Below are 17,536 nucleotides of genomic sequence, written 5' to 3'. Positions count from 1 at the left end.
GAGGGATGAGAACCAGACTGGGGTTGGGTTAACAGGGGTCATCGAGAAGTGATAATGAATTAATAATGGATATTCTTTCTATTAGGGATAGTAGTAATTTATTACATCTAATCAAATCTTTTATCATTTGAAGTAATGGTGAGAAGTTGAGGTTAAAGAGATCTTTATGGTTACAATATATATGGATTCCTAGATATTTTAAAGATGAAACAGCTAAGTTTGATGGGTATATCCCTGGCAGTTCAATTTCCTCAGTGTGAGTGTGTCTTCTTACCAAGCTAAGTTACTTGCATCAGGCAAAACTAACCTTTGAGGTGAGATATGAAAGCGTATGAATTATTTGGCAATTAGTCAATGTTGTCAGATTATTCAAAAAACAGTAAAAGAGCTATATGTAAATGAGTTAAGAAAGTACTTTTATTTTTTTAGAATTAGTTGTATAATTACACAAAATGTTATATGTCAATGATACTGTAGTATATTAGAAATAAAAATTGTATTCATATGCTTGGGAAATGGTTAAATTATTGAGGGTTTCACTATTTGCAAAACAAGGTGCAACAGGTGCAAAAAGTGGCCAGAAATGGCTATAAAATTTTGCTGGGTATCCATTTAGGGCGGAGGATTTATTATTTGGCACGTGTTATAGCACTGTTTGAATATTCATGAGTGCAGGAAGTGATGTTGCTGATCCTAGGACATATCCAGTTGGCATAAACAACATTCAAATCAATAGCCATAATTCACAATAATTAGCCATAATTCACCATAATTAGCCATAACTCACACGTCTGGTAGGTTGATTTAAAGACATGATGTAAAAATTCAAATTAGGACCATGATGTTCTGTTGTCGGACTTTCCCTCAGGTCACTAACGAATGAGGAGCAAACAGTTCACACCTTTCCTCCAAGAAAGTAGTTGTAAGCATCCAAACTACAATACACTTTCAGTGCTTTTCTGGTGTAAACACTCTCCATATCAATAAAGTAATGATAAATTCGGAGTGTACACTCCCACCAGTGCTCATGCTAAGGAGGCACTCTGTGAACTGTATGGGACTATTAGCGAACTGCAGAACGCACACCCTGATGGACTGTTTATTGTTACCAGTGATTTCAACCATGGAAATCTCAAGTCAGTGCATGTGGACTTTGCAACAAATGGGGAGATCGTGCTGGATCTTGTTTACATAAACATCCTTGATGCGTACTGGGCGGAGCCCCCGCCTCCACCTTGGCTACTCACATCTCTGTTATGCTAATCCCAGCATACAGACTGCTTGTCACACCCTCCAAACAGTTCTGAAGCAGGTGAAAACCTGGTCCAACAGGTCCGTGCGGATGCTGTTTGTGGATTACAGCTCCACCTTTAACACCATCATCCCCTCACACCTCCGCAAAAAGCTCCAGGATCTGGGACTGAACTCCTCCATCTGCCACTGGATTCTGGACTTCCTGCCCAGATAGCCCCTGTTAATCAATGGGGCCACAGTCGAGAGGGTGAGCGGCTTCAAATACCTTGGGGTCCATCTCACAGGAGACCTGTCATGGACTACACACACAAACGGCTTGGTGACAAGGGAGCACCAGCATTATCTACCATCTACAATGTCTGGCCAGGTTCAAGGTCTCTCACAGGGTGCTGAAGGCTTTCTACACTGGGGCTGTGGAGAGTCTTCTCACCGGAAGAATCACCACCTGGTTTGGAGGCACCACGGCCAATGACCAGAATGTGCTGTCCAGAGTGGTGAGGACAGTGGAAGAAGGCCATCAGGACTTCTCTCCCTTTCATCGCAAACATCTACAACCAGCAATGCAAGACCAAGGCCAAGAAAATTGTAAAAGACCCCACCCCGGACACGATATCTTCTCAGTTCTCCCATCAGGGAAGTGCCACCGGATCCTGAGGACCAACACAGAGAGACTCAGGATGAGTTTCTACCCTCAGGGAATCCGGCTACTGAATGAGGACACTTGAGATGTCTGCACATCTCTACCTCACACACAGACACACAATATGCAAACAGTCTGCACCTATGGAAAAACGAATCCTTTGCACACTACATAAAAAACTCTTACACTGTACAGCTCTGTATATTTCTATACAGAAACAGTTACACTGTGAGACAGTTTTTTTTGCACACTACAGCTCTGTATATCTGTTTTTTGTTTTTTAACATATTCTATTTATGCATATTCATATTCTACATTTCATTCCTCTAAAGGCTGCTGAACATTTTTTACATAATAGTCTACTGGTTTTTAATTTTATTTTATTATTATTATTTATTTTATTTTATTTTTTTATGTATCATTGTTGCACTGTGGGATGAGGCACTAAGATGTCACATGTATGTAACATATATGTGTGACTAAGAACCTTGAACCTTTTCCAAAGTCCGTGGAAAAAAATCTTCTCTCGTTGTTTAAAGGTAATCACAAATGATTGTTTACTGTTAATTAAACTACACACCTAATTTGTTAGCTTCTCAGTAGAATAACGAATACCGAGCTAATCATTTTGTTTTGATAGCTTTACATTTAAAAATAATGCAACCGGATATGTTTTACGAATGGACATGAGCAGTAACTTCATTATTGTTTTTGTCACTGAAATGGTCTATAAGATACACCGATCGGCCATAACAATAAAACCACTGACAGGTGAAGTGAATAACCATTGATTATCTCATTACAATGGCACCTGTCAAGTGGTGGGATATATTAGGCAGCAAGTGAATAGTCAGTTCTCCAGTTGACTGGGTCAGAGCATTTCCAAAACGGCAGGTTATGTGGGGTGTCCCGGTATGCAGTGGTTAGTACCTACCAAAAGTGGTCCAAGGAAGGACAACTGGTGGATCGATGACAGGGATGACACCAGAATGCACTATGGGAAGAAGGCAAGCTGGCAGGGGCAGTGAAATATTCTGGGCAACGTTCTGCTGGGAAACCTTGGGTCTTGGCAATCATCTGGATGTTACTTTAACACATATCACCTACCTAAACATTACTACAGACCAAGTAAACCCCTTCATGGCATTGGTGATCACTAATGGCAGTGGCCTCTTTCAGTAGGATAATGTGCCATACCACACTGCAAAAATTGTTCAGAAATGGTTTGAAGAACAGATGACAGAGTTCAAAATGTTGAAATGGCTTCCAAATTCCCCAGAACTCAATCAGCTCAAGCATCTGTGGGGTATGCTTGACAAAAAAGTCCCATGCATGGAAGCCCAACCTTGCAAGGAATTAAAGGATTTGCTGCTAATGTCTTGGTGCCAGATACAACAGCACACCTCCTTCAGAGGTCTTGTGGAGTCCATGCCTCGATGGGTCAGAGTCGTTTTGGCGGCAGAAGGGGGACCTATACAATATTAGGCAGGTGGTTTATAGCTATAAAGTTTATAGCTGACAGCATATCAGCTGACAGTTTTTATTTTCATTACATATATATATAAATGTAAATGTATATAGAGCAGAGGGGCTCCAGGGCGCAGGAGAATTGTTTTAGTATTCTTTAAATTTAAGAATTCTTGACCACACAGTGACATGAGGCCCACACAACAAATGTGAATTCCAAGCTAAAACTGGTAATGCAGGCCTAACATAAAGATACTGGTGTTAAACTTCCTCCTAGGTTGTCATGAGAGTGGAGACAGGCTCAAGCAAATGTATGTAGTTAAAAATCATGTCAGGTTCCTGCAGAGATGGTGAACCAAATCATGTTTATATTTGAGCTGAAATACTGAAATAAATACTATGTACAATAAGAGCTGCATTCAGAGTTGCATTACATATGCATAGTGAGGAATTATTACCAAATTTGTGCCCACTGTATTCAGACCTCAGACATAACTAGAGATTTGTGCTACTCGGACAGTTTTTTGAGAGTTGCGCATACAGGATGGAGTTTGTCAAAAATAAAAGCATGACTCAGTTGCACTAAATTCAGTGTGTTCTCACTGCAAAACCGAAATAACTACAAACTGTCATGGAAGCCAAGTCTGAAGAGCCATATGGATCTGGAATTCTTAAAGAGTTTTTTTTTTTTTTTTTGTTAATATCAATTTTTTTTTTTATTGTGCCGCACATTATAAGAGAGAATGGATTAGTTTGTAATCGTTGAGTGTGGTGAGTGGTTTTAGTTAGATCAAATTTATCAACAAATGCTACACACATGTAGAACTCCGGTGTGTGAGGGTGTTGAGGAAGACTCGGGAGACAGGCAGAATCTTAGCTGAGCTCCAGTCTCACTGTTATTTAGCACGTACTTTTCAGCACACTTTCATAAACTCAACAAAACAAAAATGGGTCTGTCCCAGACTTGCAGCTTTCGCTCCATGAAGTTCAAATTCAAGAGGCAATCTGCAACCACCATCTGTGCCCCCGGTGTGTGGACCACCTTGAATTTGAATGGCTGAAGTGCCAGATACCAATGAGAGATCAGCATGTTGGCATCGTTTATGAGGTGGAGCCTTTAGAAAGGGGCGTGATTGGAGCAGAGGTTAAATGAGCAAACCCAGTAGGTAGTATCGGAGGGTGAAGTCCACCCACTTGATAGTCAGACACTCCCTCTTGATTGTGCTGAACTTCGTCTCCCTTACCGAGTGCTTCCAGCTGATGTGCAGACGGGGGCACTCCTCCGTCTCCACTACCTGGGACAAAAATGGTCCCCAGGCCTCTGTTTGATGCATAACAAAAGGGAACAAAAGGGAGAGAAAAGTCAGGAGAGAGACCGCGGGCCCTTGACTGTCCCTTTTTAGTGAGGTCAGTCAGAGGGCTTGTGATGTCAGAAAAATTGGGTATAAACCTCTGATAATAGCCAGCCAGCCCCAGGAACTGCCTCACCCCCTTTTTGGTGTTGGATCTCGGGCAGGCCGCAATCGCTGCTGTCTTATCAATTTGGGGACACACCTGCCCATGGTCCAAGTGGAAGCCCAGATACCGTACTTCCACCCATCCAATTGCACATTTCTTTGGGCAATTCTTTCTTCTTCTGCGAGTCCCATCCGTCTCAAGGATCTCAGGACAGCCATCAGATGTTGTACATGCTGCTGCTGATCATGACTATAAATGTCATCTAAATAAGCAGCAGCAGAAGCGATGTGTGAGTGGAGGATTCTGTGCATGAGATGATGAAACATCGCTGGGGCTCCAAACAACCCAAACAAAAGGGTGGCAAATTGATGTAACCCAAACGGTGTGGAAAAGGCCGTTTTTCTTGAGATATTGGAGTTAAGGGAATCTGCCAATACACCTTGGTTAAATCCAGTGTCCAATAAAAGTGAGCTATGCCTAACCGATCATGCAGTTCATCAATGCAAAGCATTTGGTATGCATCAAATTTAGACACAGAATTGACTTTTCTAAAGTCCACACAAAAACAGACCTACCCATCAGTCTTGGGCACCAAGATCACCAGGCTACTCCAATCACTGTGGGACTCCTCAATTACTCCCATGTAGAACATAGCCTTGAGTTCATCCCCAACCACAATTTTTTGCGTTCAGGTATTCGGTATGGGTGGCTGCTTACAACACCACCTAGAGAAGTCTCAGTGTGGTGCTCTATGTGGTCCATGCAACCTGGTAGAGGCAAAAACACATCAGAAAATTCCTCTTGCAACTTGGCAACCTGTGCTCTCTGGGGCTGTGAAAGGTGGTCTCCACAGGGGACCGAGGAGAATAATGCTGCAATTTTTAGACTTACTTCTGGTCCCAGCTCAGAAACCACCGTCGCCAGAGCCATACAAACTGCCTTTCTCCATGGTTTCAGGAGGCTGAGGTGGTATATTTGGAGTGTATTGCCTCTATCCTTTCACTTGACCTCATAGTTGACTTTTTCATCTCACCGTGTGACCTCAGAGTCCTTGCCACTTTGCGAGTAATTTGAGTAATACTGAATTTTGTTTTTGTTGTTAGAACATCCCTCCTCCCAATTTTCACTCAATATAAGCTGTCCTTAATAGTCAAAAAAAAAAATACAGGTGGGATGGCACAGCATTAGGCTGAATTTGCTGATCATCAATTACTCTCACTTGGTTGAAGGTGTGACAGCTGCTTTGTCTAGGGATGGGGGCCGGTGGCACTCGACCCACTCTGCCATTCCTGTTCCCGTTCCTGGAACATGCTCCACTGCCATCAACCACCGGTGAGTTCTTCTGCTGCTGCATGTTGGTGAATGGGCGGCCAAGCTCAGGAAGTTGCAGAGACTGGAAGCTTCAGCATTGCTCCTCAAGTCTCTGGTCAACATGCTGCAGGACTGCCCTCTTGATGCGTGTGGCAGGGTGGCAGGTGACACAGCTGGAGATGAGGTGGGCTGCAGCAGCTTCTGGAGTGCCTGCTGGCTCTTGGCGCTGGTATACTCCAGCTGTGTCCGTGGTGGCAGCTGCTGGGCTTCCCCCCAATAGCAAGGAAAGGAGTCACAGAGCACTTTCCTCCTCTGGCCATTCCCACGCAGCTGCTACATGCGCAACAAGCTCTGGATCGTCCATGGAGGCCGTCCTGGTGAGTGTCGTGTGGCAGGGTGGCAGGGGACACAACTGGAGATGAGGTGGGCTGCAGCAGCTTCTGGAGTGCCCATCAGCTCTTGGCCTGCTCCTGCATGAGGGCTTCGAAGTGCAGGTTGAGGAGCGCTTGCTATTGGGTATAGTGGAGGATGGCAAGGGCCTTGACAATCTCGCTGAGTGGGAAGGCTTCCATAGTGGCATCTGAGTCTTCCACAATCCCGGGTTCTGGCACCACTGTAGAACCCTGGTGTGTGAAAGACTTGGGAGACAGGCGAAATCTTAGCTGAGCTCCAGGCTCACATTTATTTAGTCCGTGCTTTTCAGTGCACCTTCAAAACATCGACAAAACAAAAACAACTTACCAGAAACCGGTCTGTCCCAGACTCGCCGCTTTCACTCAGTCAAGTTCAAGTTCACACTCCGCGGCGTTTGTGCGTGTGTGTGCGTCTTTTGTCTAGCAAGCTCTGCCAGCTATATCGCACTCCCTCTCTCTCTCTCTCTCTCTCACCAGTTATGGGAATCACTACAAAGACACACAAATAAGTAGACTGGTGGTAGTAAAACACAGGTGAGAATCATCACGCGTTACCTGCCGGTTCGACCCGGCTCCTCTCTGTCCATAGCTGACTCTTCACCATGCCACCGCTGCCACAACACACAAACCATTTACAGGCTAACAGTTACAACTTACAGCATGCCAGGCATGTGTTTGCTGATTTTCTTTTTAGCTTTAATTGTTATTAGTGCCATTAGATGTCTTCAGAGCAGGGATGGCAGGGAATCCAGGTTGACACAAACTACAGAGGAAACACCATCACGGACACTAACACTCAGACAAATTAATTTCTTTTTACCCGCTCTGATGCAGCAATTATGACATTCTCACTAAACTCTGCAGTAAGCTGAGCAATTCTCCAGGTAATATCTTTTTAGGTTTTCAGGGCTCTGTAACAAGTCAACCATAAGAAGGCAGCAGGATTGAATGTTTCTCCAAGGCTAGTGAAAATTGTGCTGCACAGCTGAAAGTATACACAGAATTATTTAACATCTCACTCACATAAGAGACCACTCCATGCTGTTTTAAGCACTCCACAATAATACAAGTCCTGAAAGAAGTCAGGGTAATCAGCTTCAGTGACCAGTGTATTTATTTATGTACAGTGTAGTTATGTATGTACAGTCCGGCCCACATATATTTGGATACAGAAAGTTATTGTTGTTTAAGCTGTGTACCACAATATATTGGCGTTGATAACTAAATAATGAATATCAACTCAAAATGCAGGCTTTATGCATTAATTTAAGGGTATGTACATCCAAACTCGGTGAACAGTGTAGGAATTACTGCCTTTTATACACACTATATTGCCAAAAGTTTTGGGACATTTGCCTTTACATGCACATGAACTTTAATTACATCCCATTCTTAATCCGTAGGGTTTAATTTGGAGTTGGCCCACCCTTTGCAGCTATAACAGTTTCAACTCTTCTGGGAAGGCTTTCCACAAGGTTTAGGATTGTGTTTATAGGAATTTTTGACCATTCTTCTAGAAGTGCATTTGTGAGGTCAGGCATTGATGTTGGACGAGAAGGCCTGGCTTGCAGTCTCCGCTCTAATTCATCCCAAATGTGTTCTATCGGGTTCAGGTCAGGACTCTGTGCAGGCCAGTCAATTTCCTCCACACCAAACTCGCTCATCCTTGTCTTTATGGACCTTGATTTGTGCACTGGTGCGCGGTCATGTTGGAACAGGAAGGGGCCATCCCCAAACTGTTCCCACAAAGTTGGGAGCATGAAATTGTCCAAAATGTCTTGGTATGCTGAAGCATTAAAAGCTCCTTTCACTGGAACTAAGGGGCCAAGCCCAAACCCTGAAAAACAACCCCACACCATAATCCCCCCTCCACCAAACTTTACACTTGGCACAATGCAGTCAGGCAAGTACCGCTCTCCTGGCAACCGCCAAACCCAGACTCGTCCATCGGATTGCTAGACAAAGAAGCGTGATTTGTCACTCCAGAGAACACGTCTCCACTGCTCTAGAGTCTAGTGGCGGCGTGCTTTACACCACTGCATCCGACGCTTTGCATTGTACTTGGTGATGCTTGAATTCACTGAGCTCCTGAGAGCGACCCATTCTTTCACAAATGTTTTTAAAAGCAGTTTGCATGTCTAGGTGCTTGATTTTATACACCTGTGGCCATGGAAGTGATTGGAACACCTGAATTCAATGATTTGGAGGGGTGTCCCAAAACTTTTGCCAATATACTGTATGTGCCCCCATCTTTTTAATGGACCAAAATTAATTAGACAAACTAACAATCATAAATTAAATTGTCATATTTAATACTTAGTACCAAATTCTTTGCAGTCAATGACTGCCTGAAGTCTGGAACCAACAGACATCACCAGATGCGGGGTTTCTTCCCTGGTGATGCGCCACCAGGCCTTTATGGTAGCTGTCTTCAGTTTCTGCTTGTTTTTGGGGCATTTTGCCTTCAAGATTTGCCTTCAGCAAATGAAATGCAAGCTCAAATGGATTAAGGTCAGGTGACTGACGTCACCATTGCAGAACAATCCATTTGTTTGCCTTAAAAAAGTCTTGGGTTGCTTTTGATGTATGCTTCAGGTGAACTCCACCTGAACTGGGATGTGCTGTCCACTGAGTTCTGAAGCATTTGACTGAATCTGAGCAGATAATATAGCACTACAAACATCAAAATTCATTGTGATGCTTTTGTCAGCAGTGACATCATCAATAAATACAAGGGAACCAGTTATATTGGCAGCCATACATGTCCACATCAGAAGATGAGGTGGTATGCCTTGGATTATGAGCAGATCCCTCCTTTCTTCATACCTACTCTTCTCTTCCTATCATTCTGGAACAAGCTGCATTTTTGTCCCATCTGTACACAGAATGTTGTTCCAGAACTGTATGGGTGTTTTTTTTTTTTTTTTTTTAGATGTTTTTGGTAAGATCTGATCTTCCTGTTTTTGAGGGTTACCAATGGTATACATATCGTGGTAAATCCTCTGTATGTACTCTGGTGAAGGCTTCTCTTGATTGTTGACTGACACTGATACACCTCCTGGAGGATGTTCTTGATCTGGGCAACTGTTGTGAAGGGCTTTTTCCATGGTCCACTCCTTTCCATGGTCTTCCAGGCCTTTTGGTGTTCCTGATCTTCCCAGTGTATTCTTTCTTTTTAAGAATGTACCAAGTAGTTGAATTGACCACACCAGATATTTCTGCTCTCTCTCTGATGGTTTTTTGCTCTCTGATGGGTTTGTTTTGTTTTTTTAAGCCTAATGATGTCTCGCTTCAATGGTAGTGACAGCTCTTTGGTCTTCACATTGAGAGTTCAAAGCAACAGATTCCAAATGCAAATGCCACAAATGAAAGCATGTGTGTATAAATGCACATATATACACACACACACACTCACCAACCACTTTAATAGGAACACCTGTACACCTGCTCCTTCATGCAATTATCCAATCAGACAGCAATAAGTCAAGTGCTTCACATAATGTTCACATCAGAACGCATCAGAACGGAAAAAGAGAGTGACTTTCCCGAAGACATAGTTGTTGGTGTTCAGATGGGCTTGTCTGAGTATTTCAGCTGCTGATCTCCTGGGATTTGTCACGTACAAAAGTCCATAGAGTTTACATAAAATGTTGCTTTTTACAATGGTGGTGAGCAGAAAAACATACCAGAACTTACAAGACCTTACACCTTGAGGTGGATGGGCTACAAAAGCAGAGGACCAGATCAGGTTCCATTCCTGTCAGCCAATAACAAGAATCAGAGGCTACAGTGGACACATACTTACTGAAACTGGACAGCTGAGGACCAGAAAAAGACCAGGTGACATAGAGGGGTATAGGGGTCCCTATGAAAGTGGATGGTGAGTGTATATAATTATTAGTGTTACTGATTGTTTTGTACTTTTATCCTTTCGGGTGAAACACCCACACAAGCTTATAGGATAAAACCTCCTCATATTGCTAACCAAAGTTTATCTTCTATAGAATAAAGATAACATCACAGAGCATTCCTGTTCTGCTAGCCCAGGGTTCACAAACTAGGCGTGGCCCATGTGAAACTGTGAAACGTGAAATTGTCAAACCACACCAATCCAACATTATTCCAGAGAGTATTACAGATGAACGAACATAAACCATATCCATCTCCTCCTTAATCCAAGATATTCAGAAAGAACTTAATGATCTCAAGGGATTCTGAGGATCTCAAGGGATTCTGTTAGGATGGCGCCGCAGATGGCTGCCTCGGTCTGGAGCTACCTTACTGCCTTGTTTGGTTCAGCTACCAAATCAAATATAAGAAGACTTCAACGGACAGTCCAAACCACTGAGAGGTTTATTGGTGCTGCATTGCTTTCTTGGGTAGGCTTACTGTCTCCTGTAATAGTCCAACTTGTCATGGCCATCATCTTTCTTTTCCTTTTTTTTTTTTATCACAATCACACATGATTTCTGAAATAGCATATAACATGATTAGTATCTTAGTACCATGGTCTGCTAAGGCTTACTTTACCGGTACTAAACTATGTTTTATAAAGCTTGCTCCTATTTACTAATTTTACTACTTAATTAAATTATTATAATGATTTTTATTCATCAAATAATGTATGCTATGTAACCTTTGTGTTTTGGCCCACAGATATCAGCAACCTCCATTCTAATCAGAACAAGGATAACAGCTTTAATGAGAGTTAGGAACAGCATGCGTGAAGACATTCTGTTACACAGAAACACAGAGTAACACCTACAAGAAATATAAGTAATAGCAGTTTGAAGATTGTGTAAGATTTGAAGTTTGTAAGATTGTGTCGTGGGATTGAAAACAACATAATCCAACAGCCTGTGACTCTGGGATGGTGTGTACTTCACCTCTATAGTTGATGAGCTCAGTGCCAAGAACAGGAGTCATCTCCAGTACAGTGATGAAGGCCTTGTCCATGGAGGTAAGGGGGAAAGGGGACATGCGGTGTCTTCGTGCCACCTTTGTGATGTCTACTGCACTATGACCTAAGAGAGGGACACGAATATTGAGTGTATGTGTGCGCGCACACACACAGACACAGACACACACACACAGACACACACACACACACACCCCACAGCCTGTCATTTCACAGAGAAAGCGGAGAATTGAAAGTTGAAGTAGTTACAACCGAGACTCATTCCAAAAATGTTAAATAAAAGTCTCCTAAAAAAAACTTCACCACAACAACAATTATAAAATTGAATCTGTTAAACAACAACCCATTTTAAATGTGTATATTATTAGTCTTAGATTATGTGGAGAATCTGCCATACAAGTCCCTGTGTTTGAGCTGTTACTATAGAAACAATAACATATTAGAACAATAGCATTAATATTAACTTATCATTCATACAGCTGGAACTACCTGTGCTGTTATACGAAAATAATGTCGCACAATCTAATATTTTGTTGCACTGCATTTATCTTTGATTATGGCACGCATTCGTTCTGGCATTGTTTCAACAACCTTATGCAACTTCATAACATTTATTTATTTCAGTACATTCAGGTGCTCAGCTGACTTCATTTTATTGCCGCACAATGAGGCTGAGCCTAGACCTGACCAGCTGATGCAACCCCAGATCATAACACTGCCTCCAGAGGTTTGTAAAGTAGGCACTATGCATGACAGGTCAATCACTTCATGCATTTCCCTTCTTACCCTGACACGCCCATTGCTTTGGAATAGGGTAAATCTGATTTTATCAGACCACATGACCTTTTTCCATTGCTCCACAGTCTAGTCATTATGCTCCCTAGCAAATTGAAGTCATTTTTTCCGATTAGCCTCACTAACAAATGGCGTTCTTGTGGCCACACAGCTGTTTAGTCCAAATCCTATAAGTTCTCATCACATTGTGCATGTGGAAATGCTCTTACTTTCTCTATTAAACATAGCTGTGAGTTCTCCTGTCGATTCTTTTACGATGTGACATCACCAACGTTTTAAAGATCTCCGATCACAATCATTCAAGATTTTTTTCCGACTACATTTCTGCTGTAAAGTTGATGGTTCACCACTATCCTTCCAGGCTTTAATAATGCACTGGGCATTTCATAACCCAGTTCCAGTGATTTCAGCAATCTCCTTAGTTGTTTTCTTTGCTTGATGCAGGCCAACGATTTTCCCCTTCAGCAACATCTTTTCCACGACCATGGGATACGTAATCTGCCATGGTTGTTTAAGAAATGAGAAGCTACACACTGCATCAGTTAAGGTTAAAAGAATTGTTGCCAGCTGAAACATATTAATAACTGCAGTAATGATCCAATCATAGACTCTTAAAGTATTTGCTTATTTAAACCCAAATAGCGACCTTTTTTTGGCCAGGCAGTGTATAATAATAATTATAATACTTATTATATTTGCCATGTAAGTGAAAGAGTTGCGGTTTTGTGCAAGTCATGTTTTTAGCTATGCATTTTTCCTTTTTTCAAGTGAAGTGCTTATAAAAAAAATATATTATTTTAAAGCTTTAAAGAAATAAATATTGTAGGGGCATCAATATCAGCTGACACTCAATGTTTCAACATCTGTAATGCTAGCGGAAAAGAACAAGTGGTATCATGCCATATCTAATTATAAACATATGCTACATGCTTACTCACAGCATGTGTACTAGTGCACTTATGCACACACACCAAAGTCTGTTAAAGCACTCACTTGCCCTTAGGATGTTCTCTTTGCTGCCACACCGCGACTGCACCTACAGACAGAAAGGAAGAAAGAGTGAGAGGGGACGAGAAAGAGGAAAAGAAAGGGAGGGGGGGTCTTGAGACCCCTAAAGAAACCCACTGTCCAGAACAGCTGCATTCCACTGACTGGCTTGAAAATGGTCAGAATGGTCATCTAAAAATACAAACTCTGCAATCAAAAGAATATGTTTCAAAGACACACGATTTCTGCACTCTTACTGCCATTATCATCATTATCAGTGCTGCTACATCATATCTGACAACTATTCTAAAAACTAAAGATGGAAGTAATGGGTCACATACAGAGAACACTGGAGAGCCACATTTGTAACCGTCGAACACTCTCTGCAAGCACCATTGTTTTGTACGCATGAAGACCAATTGTTAACACAGTTTCCACTCAAATTGTTCAACAAGCACTTTAAAGATAATAAAAATAATAGCAATATCAACTGTGCACTAAAAAAATTACAGTCAAATCATTGAACTATGAATGTCCAAACATAATGAAATTATGAAACAAAGATTTTCCCTTAGGCCAAGTGTATACGAGAGAGGTTATCTTGTTCTAACATGTTTATGTCTAGTACTGTGTGTATGAGCAATGAAGCCTGGAAACAAGGACAAACATTTACCCCTCCATTTACTTTCTGATGATGATGAAACCCCAGCCTATAGGAAGCGACATATAAGCAAAGGTCTTGAACCATTTCTACTCACAATCCAGATACAACAGACTAGTACCAACATAACTGAAGAATCAACATTCAGCTTTGAAATAATGAGAAAGAGAGGAGAATAAAACAAGAGAACAATGTTGCACATAGAAGCAAAAGCAGAAACACACTACACATAAATCATATTATCTTGAAGCCTAATTTTGACACAAAATGGGAGAAGAAATAGGCCAAAAAAGGCAGGAAAAAAAATAATCTAAAGAACAGAATTCAACATGCACAAGAGCTTCCAACACAAATGGCTAATAAAATGGGGGGAAAAATGCTAGATAAAGCAGTGTCTACAGAGAAGAGAGTGAGCAAAAGAGCACAACAGAAATAACAAGAACAAGTGTAAAGCTACAAGTTTGAGCTCCTAACACAAATCTTCGCTTTTTTTGTGTTGTTTTTTTGCAAAAAAAAAAAAAAAAAAAAAAAAAAAAAAAAAAAAAAAAACAAAACAAAAAAAACTTTGAGGTCATAAAATAATTTTAAATAAAACATGCCCCAGACACCAAATAACCATCCTATACATAATATATAAAAATGTATGTACAAATATAGAGTCAAACCCAGCTCATACCAAAATTAGGTGTGCATACGCAAATATGTATGTGAATATGACAGGTTTAAGAAAATGTGTATGCGTTTGACAGAGGGAAAGCTAATGCAATTTAGCTGCTACTGGTGCTACTTGATTTGGCCACTTTACGAGTGGCCAAATAAAAAATTTGAGACATTCTTAAAAAGATGGAATGCAATGACGAATTCAGGAACATCAAAAGGCCTGGAAGACCATGGAAGACTAAAGTGAATTCTTTCCTTGGTGATGAAAAACCTCTTCACAACATCTAGCCAATTCAAGAACACTCTTGAGGGAGTAGGCGTATCATTGTCAAAGTCTCCAATCAAAAGATGTCTTCATGAATGTAAATACAGAGGATTTGCCTCAAGATGCGAACCACTGGTAACATTCAAGAACAGGAAAGCCGCATTATACTTTGCCGAAAACATTTATAAAAGCCTGTCCAGTTCTGGAACAAGATTCTCTGGACAGACAAAACCAAGATTAACTTGTATCACAATGACGGGAAGAGAAGAGTATGGAGAAGGAAAGGAAGGGTTCATGATCCAGAGCATACCATTTCATCTGTCAAACATGGTGGAGGAAGTGTCATGGCATGGGCATGTATGGCTGCCAACAGAACTGGGTCACTGGTGTTTATTGATGGGACTGCTGATAGAAGTAGCAGGATGAATACTGCAGTGTATAGACCTATACTTTCTGCTCAGATTCAGTCAAATGCTGCAAAACTGATAGGACAGCACATCACAGTACAGATGGATAATGACACAAATCATACAGCAAAAGCAACCCAAGTTCTTAAATGGCCGAGTCAGTCACCTGACCTCAACCCAACTGAGCATGCTTTTCATTTACTGAAGACAAAACTGAAGGCAGAAAGACCCACAAAAAAGCAGCAACTGAATGCGGTCCATGGGTTCCAGACTTCAGACAGTCATTGACTGCAAAGAATTTGCATCCAAGTATTAAAAATAATCCTTCTATTTATAATTATGTTAGTTTGTCCAGTTACTTTTGAGCCTGTGAAAATGGAGGGACTATGTAAAAAAAATGGCTGTAATTCCTAAACAGTTAATGCAATATTTTTGTTTGTTGAAATAAAGCTGAAACTATACACTTCAGTCACATATTGATTGCTTCATTTCAAATCCATTGTGGTGGTTAACAGAGGCAAAATTAAAAAAAAAAAAATAATAAAATTGTCACTGTCCAACTACTTATGGACCTGACTGTAACTCTTGCGGTGATGCACGAGGAGTGACGAATGTTGAAAAGTGATCCTTCAGTGACTGTGATTTTTGTGGCTGTGTTAATAAATTTGTATATGTAACATTTAGAACGGTTGCATTCAAAGGTACCACAGCCGTTACTAGCTTGATCATTAAGCTCACTCCAATGACAAGTATGCCATTGAAGTTTTTGTCCCATCTGTACGAGATGAATAGAGGGTCCTTAAAAAGGGTAGCTGTCTCACAATTGTCCTGGACAATTTATTGTTTTTTTAAGTATAATTTCAGTCACTGTTTTATTAGTGAGATGATAAGTGAACACCAAAGGAATTCTCTCTGTTCTAGCAGTGGAATATACTGTATAGAGGTCAGTGCATCTGTTCTCTCAATAGTGTTTATATGCTACACGTGTCATGGCATCATCTATGATGACACAGTTATAAAATATAATTTCCTCACTTTTCTGGAGAAGGTCTTCATTCTCACTGCAGATATTTTTAAGTCTCATTAACTCTGAATAAGAAATGAATTTTTTTTACAGTGCTTGTAATGAGAAGAGTTGTTCTGCAAGTAGGAATGAGAGTCTGTCATTTTGTAAGGGATGGGCTGGATGAAACATGGAGAAAGAGGAAATAAAAAGCTAGAGCTTCTCAACTGTACATTTAGCAATGTTAAAGATGCCATCAGCATACCTAAGAAATTGTTTGAGTACATGTCCAGTAAATTGTTCAAAAAACTTTTGCTCAACAAGTCCAATGAAAAGGTTTTCACAGGAAGATCCAAAAGATGTTTAAGAGTGCTCAGTCCATCTTCAACAGTAATAACTGTGTACAGGCTTTAGTGTAGAGAAAAGTAAAGGGTTGTTGTTGTACGAGTCTGAGTCAAATGAAAACCTTTTTAAAAGATTTTTCTTTTTTTTCTTTTTTTTAACTACTTTGTGAACTCTAGCACGCCCTAGAGGTGTGCTCTTAGGTCCTCGTGCTTCCCTCATGTACAAGGTTCGGTCTGAATACATCACACCATTGATGCCCTCACTTCCTGTTTGTGCAACTTCACCATTGAAATTAATTTGCGCATTCTGGATGAATTCTCCCCCCATACCAAAAATCTGAGAAATAAGTTTTATTTGGAATCAAGTTTCTATGATGTTGCATTGCGGAGTTATTATTGCACATATATGTCCAAATTCACCCTGTTGGCACAACTAGAGTGCTTGAGAGGCAAACACCAAAATGGTTTCGTAGGTAGCAGAGACTGTCCTCTATCATTGTGCCAAATTTGATAAAAAGAATGCAAAGCATTCTATGGGCTATCATAGACTACAATTGTGGAAACATCATAATAATAACAATAATAATAATACTAGCTGCAAGAAGCAATCACCGTGGGCAGACTGCACCACAGGTAGCTAGTTGTCACAAACTTGTATAGAACGCTAAAGCAACCATAGATGAACATAATGTTAAAATTTTGTAATGGTAACAATGTTAAAACTGCGAAGTGTGTGCTAATCAAATTTGGTCAATCAAAACTGTTTTAGTATGAGTTTGTGAGCAAACTCTCTACTTGCCAGATTTCATATTTTATGCTGATCAGATGAATGCCTAAGTCTAGCTTGAAACAGAAGTTTTTTTTCCAGAAAATTAAAGATGGCAGAAAGTATTTCAGCCAAAGGTAATTAAACGATATGGCAAAAAGATGCAGATGTAGATGTAGAAGCACAT

At 40.9% G+C, this 17,536-nt stretch overlaps 1 protein-coding gene across 30 annotated transcripts in view; it reads right to left on the bottom strand.

Moving 5' to 3' along the window:
* Positions 1-17,536, bottom strand: part of LOC113533992 (gephyrin) — a 160,434-nt gene that overhangs the window by 87,822 nt on the left and 55,076 nt on the right. For all 30 annotated transcript variants that reach the window (XR_004578924.2, XR_008302570.1, XR_004578925.2 and 27 more), the window contains 2 exons: positions 13,250-13,292; positions 11,430-11,567 (listed from right to left, as the gene is read on the bottom strand). Coding sequence is in view for 26 of the 30 variants with exons in the window: in XM_053237842.1 (XP_053093817.1) it covers positions 11,430-11,567; positions 13,250-13,292 (181 nt within the window). In the remaining 4 variants the exon portion in view is untranslated. The remainder of the gene's footprint in view (positions 1-11,429; positions 11,568-13,249; positions 13,293-17,536) is intronic.

The sequence above is a fragment of the Pangasianodon hypophthalmus genome, chromosome 10 (assembly GCF_027358585.1).
Source record: "Pangasianodon hypophthalmus isolate fPanHyp1 chromosome 10, fPanHyp1.pri, whole genome shotgun sequence".
Classification (NCBI taxonomy): Eukaryota; Metazoa; Chordata; class Actinopteri; order Siluriformes; family Pangasiidae; genus Pangasianodon; species Pangasianodon hypophthalmus.
The sequence above is the reverse complement of the archived record's forward strand: the minus strand, read 5'-3'. Positions and strand labels throughout refer to the sequence as shown.